General features: G+C 35.9%; 1 protein-coding gene across 1 annotated transcript; it reads right to left on the reverse strand.

The window, feature by feature from the left end:
* Positions 1 to 809: 809 nt before the first annotated feature.
* LOC149566782 (BURP domain-containing protein 6-like) lies at positions 810 to 3,147 on the reverse strand. The gene is made up of 2 exons (XM_089820097.1): positions 3,079 to 3,147; positions 810 to 1,937 (listed from the first exon to the last, which is right to left on the reverse strand). Exons 1-2 carry the CDS (start codon positions 3,109 to 3,111, stop codon positions 1,056 to 1,058), a joined length of 915 nt encoding a protein of 304 aa, XP_089676223.1. The 5' UTR covers positions 3,112 to 3,147; the 3' UTR covers positions 810 to 1,055.
* Positions 3,148 to 5,099: the final 1,952 nt, after the last annotated feature.

Below are 5,099 nucleotides of genomic sequence, written 5' to 3' on the forward strand. Positions count from 1 at the left end.
ATATATCTTACATGGACGGTCTACATCAATTCCTTAAATGGTCCATGGCCCACTGGTGAATCTATAAATTCACTAAATAAATAAATAATCTCTCTGTAGCAATTGGCAAATTAGGAAGCTATATTAATATTTTGTGCTATATAAAACAATTAATTTGCCCCTTACATTGCAAAAATGTTTACGAGCAACAAAAATATCGCCTACATTTATTTGCATGCCAATTTTTTTTTATTCATTACAATTATTATTAAATTTTGATATGGAAAGGAAAATTTTGCCTATAGAAAAGAATTTTATCCCTTGTCCCAATAAAAAAACTCTCCCTCAATTAGAAAATTTTCCCTGAGATTAAATGTCGAATTTGCCATCATTTTACATATGTTTCTCGGGAGAGGTTTCTTAAAGTTATCCTTGACCTCTAGGTCAACTATTAGTATTCTTCCCCTTGAAAAGATAAAAATGAGAAAGGTGACCCCCTACCCCCGACACTCCAAAAGAAACTATGGAGGTCTCTGAGGATTCTAGAAGGGGCTCTTCCTTGGCCATGGAGACTGAATGGACCCTATAGAATTCAACCCAATTTTTGACTCTCCTCTCCCTGGGCTGTACTATTTACTCTCCCTCTAGCGATGATTTGAGTGACCCAGGTGACCCTCCGGTGTCTCAAGAACAATCTCTGAGCCCTATTGCTGAAAATGAGAATGGCTCCGTCGATATGGAAACCCTATACCACTGTACGTACCAGAAACTGCTTGGAGAGGTTCAAGGACATTAGTCTCTCAAAGCAAAGAAGAAAGATAAAATAAAAATAAGCTAAAACATAGAGTACAAGCCATATATTAATACTAGTTATACCCTGCTAAGCAAGAGTAATAAGTACATACAGTATTTACAGTGGTATAAGATGAGAGAGGGAGAGGGAGAGGGAGAGAGCTGCAGCTCCTCCTCACACCAGAAAACTACATAAGCACGCATGTCCTGCTGCTCCCCACTTCTAGGCAGGACATTATTTAGTTAGTTATGTGGGGATTAAAGGAAGCAGCATGGCGTGGGTCTCAGTTGGCTGCGAACCACGCGAGGTGGTTTTGGGGAATGAAATGGCAGATGGAAGCACCGCCAGGCTTCAGATTGAACTTCTGCAGTGCCTCGTGTTGGGGACTCCAAGCGCTGGTGTCGGTGTGACAGAGGCTCACAGCCTCCACCGTGCTCCTGTCTTCTCCTTCCATCCAGACTCTCGCAACCTTGGTCCCTTCCAACACGTGGCAATAGTACACCGCGTACGCGTACCTCAAAAGGTGGCAGACAACCGCTGGCTTCTCCGCTTCGGTCTCAAATTTCACACCCAACACGGCGTATTCCTGCTCCACAGATTTTGACGTCTTGGGAACACTCGTCATCAGAACAGTTAAGCGGTTGCTCCCTAGATTTGACGTGGTGAAGTCGATCATGGACTCTAGTGACGTTGCGCAGTGCTTGGTTTCGCCCGCCGTAGCAGCCCTTTCGCATGTTCGTTGTGTCTGGTTCATGGCATTGGCCGCGGGGGAATGAGGGGCCACGTTGAGCTCCTTCAACGCCAGAGAGAGCTTGTCGGAGGAGAATGGGATCTCCTCTGCCGCGGAGCGTGGAAGGAAGTGAGCCTTGCGCTTCCTGGAAAAGTTCACTGAGTACACCTTGGTTCCCCTCGTCAAATTCTGCTCTAGCAGGTACAAGCTGGCGGATGAGGACTTTCCCTTCTGCTGTGATGGAGTGTAATGATCGTAAGTGGAGAACGTATCATCTTCCTCGACCTTTGAAGGTACACCACGGCCATCATCGTGAGCTGAGATGAGCTCCCACAGACTCTCTGGAATGGGCGTCGCAGGCAGCTTCTCCCGCCAGTACGCTATTATCCTTTCCCTGTCGCCTCCCAAACGGGCCCTTCCGCTAGCCACTACTGACTGTCAATTACAAAAACAATGTGTTCAACATATAGCTTCAAAGAGATACAAAATTACAGGAAAAATAAATCGCTCTACTGATTTAAAAGATTTAAAATATCTGTAAAACTTATTCTTCACATTTTTAAACAATTTAGTCAAATATAATAAATTATTATAGATGTAATTTTTGTTATTCGATTGAATGTTGTCTATTTTTTAATCATTAACGTCTCAGATCACACTCTCTGATCTTTTACTTGTCTTTGATTCATCATCGTTTCTTACTTATTCACTCTTGCATTCTCTTATTCTGATGATGGATCACAGAGTGTGGTGGTTGATGCAGGAAAAACACACACAACCAAATCTAGAAACAAAAATTACAAGTTAATAAAATTAATTTTAGATTATTTATAAGATCCTTTATGAAATAAACACGGAAAAAATTAGTTAATCTTTATAGATTCACTTGCCATGGAAAAATTCTATTTATGATCATTTAAAAATCTTATGTTATTATTACTTCAAATCTAATATAAAATTATTTAAATGTAAAAATTAATAAATATTTTTATAAAATTTAGCTGATCATAAATGAATTAGTTTTCCATGAAATAAACATATACTCAGAGGAGCTAAACTAGTTAATCTTCTTAGAATAATTGATTAAGAATGAATTTTAGTTATTGACATCTTAAAATTTTTATTAGTACTACTTTATATCTAATATAAGATTGTTTAAATAAAAGAAATTATAGAATGGTTTATAAAGTAATGAGCAACAATGAAACTAATTAGTAACTTTACAAATTAGTTGATCATAAATGAATTGATCTTTTATAAAATAAGTATATACTAAAAAGAACTAACCATGTTATTCTCCATAGATTAATTGATTATGAACTTATTCTAATGATGAACATCTTAAAAACCTTCACTTTTATAAAAAGAATGAAACTAATTTTTTACCTTCTTATATTAACTGATCCTGAACGGACTCTAATTATGAACACCTGAATGGACTCTAATTATGAACATCTAAAAACCTTAGATTATTACTTCTACAAACCAGCATAGAACTAATTAAATGCATGAAATCACTAAGAATATCTATAAACTAATGAACAGGATCAATTATGAAATTTAAAAAAAAACATACAACGAGAAGAATGAAACTAATAAAAGCCCTCATCTTGTTCGAAGACACCAAACAAGCAACCTGAATTGTTTGAAGAGATACCGAGTGAAGGAGGCTCTCCTCCATTTAAATAGGTGTTGAGCTTCCTCAACCTTCATGGTGAATGAAGCCGTGGCAGACACGTAATCACAAATCACATGACCTAATTTGAAATGTCGATTTAAGAATCTTAATAATAATGTGCCTACTTTATGTACTATCTGTTTTACAAATTTTTAATTTATAATAAGACAAATCAACAGTAATGTGCATAATTTACGTACTATCTATTTTACACATTTTCAATTTATAATAAGACAGATAAGTATGTCGAAATGGACCAATTTTTAGCAACTTTATACTGTATTCAACATCTTTGACATGACTTAAAGTGGAAGACATTACATAAACAAGGCCTAATCAGATTCTCAAAGATTTTTCTACATTTAAATATGTCATTAAAATACATTTAATTTTTTTTCAATCAAATTAAGGATAGATCTTAGCGTACAAATTTTCGTGAGCCATTTATATATTGTTAGAGACAATTAAACATAATCTATGTAATGTACAATCTATTGGATGCATTCTAAATTTATCGCAGGACAAAATTATTCCTTGATAATTTATTAGGCATGAGGTAAAGTTTCATCCAAGGACCATCAAAACGTTTCCACACAGCAATATCGTTATATCTGTACACTACCATTTCACATGATAGAGGACGCTGCAATTGTAGCCTTAAAAACACTGTTGTAATGTGGGATCAATACCGCAATGACGGTCACCATTCAGAACATGAGCCAATTTAGTCAAATCGGTGAGGAAATTTTTATATGGTGGAAGTTATTGTCACAAATTTAGCATTTACCGCTGCCAGCCACAAAAACTCTGCATTGGAGTTTGGGTGATCTGACTTTGTATCATTAATTCAGATCATTTGGGAAGATTGGTATTTTATTGACTGTAGATTGCAGAGTCATTTTAAAAATCATCGCAGACAATGATCCTGGCTTCATTTCTTATGATGTTGGAGTCTTGCAGTCAACAAGACTTGAGCCTTGAACTCAAGAAGACTTAATGGACCATGTTTTAATGTGGATTATTTATCATTTTATTTACTATAGTTTCGTAGTTGAATTGTGAAAGCAATATAACCAAAAGAAAATGGTAATATTTTTCATTCTGCAAAATGTGTGAAGAGAGATGAAGTGCCTGGTCTCTCAAATGTTCAATTTTATTTATTTCTTCGATTTTCATATTAAATTAGTGGAAATAAGGGAGTTGTCTCTTAAGAATGAAATAATAGAAAATATGTTAAGAGTAGACTATAAACAACATGATAACCAACAAATTTACCGGACAACTCAAAGATCACATGGTAAGGCTTGATTCCTAGGCTAGAAGTGTTAAATAGTCAAAGTTGACCTATTTTTTCAAGCTTAATTCTTCCTTAGTGTGTGATGTTTAAGAGTGGCCCAAATTTATAACCCTAGCATATAATATCCAAAACTTATCTCTACAAAACCAGATGCCTTAAACATCACAGAATAAGCTTGATTCCTAGGTTTAAAGTGTTAAATAGTCAAAGTTGACTTATTTTTCCAATTTAATTTCTTCCTTAGCATGTGATGTTTAAGGGTTGCCCCCCAAAATTTGCATAACTAGATCGAGTACTTACCTAACTATATACTAATTATGTCCATAGGAGTGTTTGTGAAAAAATAGCCATACAAAGACAAGTCCTAAAGCTACTATCAAAGCTTTTAAAACCAAATAGGGCCACACATGACTGGGCTTGAGTTTTCACAGGTAGGTCTTCCCAGAAGATCTACAACATAAGAAACAATACACAAAAAATAGAAGGCCTAAATTTTTGTCTTTTTCTTTATGGCTAGTAACTAAGAAAGCTTCTTGGAGTCACCACCTCCCTGTGTCTAATCCTCCTTGTCCCATTGGAGCAATTCTAAAATTGTTGATGTTACATGCATAACCTTCACAAA

Source organism: Cupressus sempervirens, chromosome 3, assembly GCF_028749045.1.
Source record: "Cupressus sempervirens isolate cs-2001-9-10 chromosome 3, ASM2874904v1, whole genome shotgun sequence".
NCBI lineage: Eukaryota > Viridiplantae > Streptophyta > Pinopsida > Cupressales > Cupressaceae > Cupressus > Cupressus sempervirens.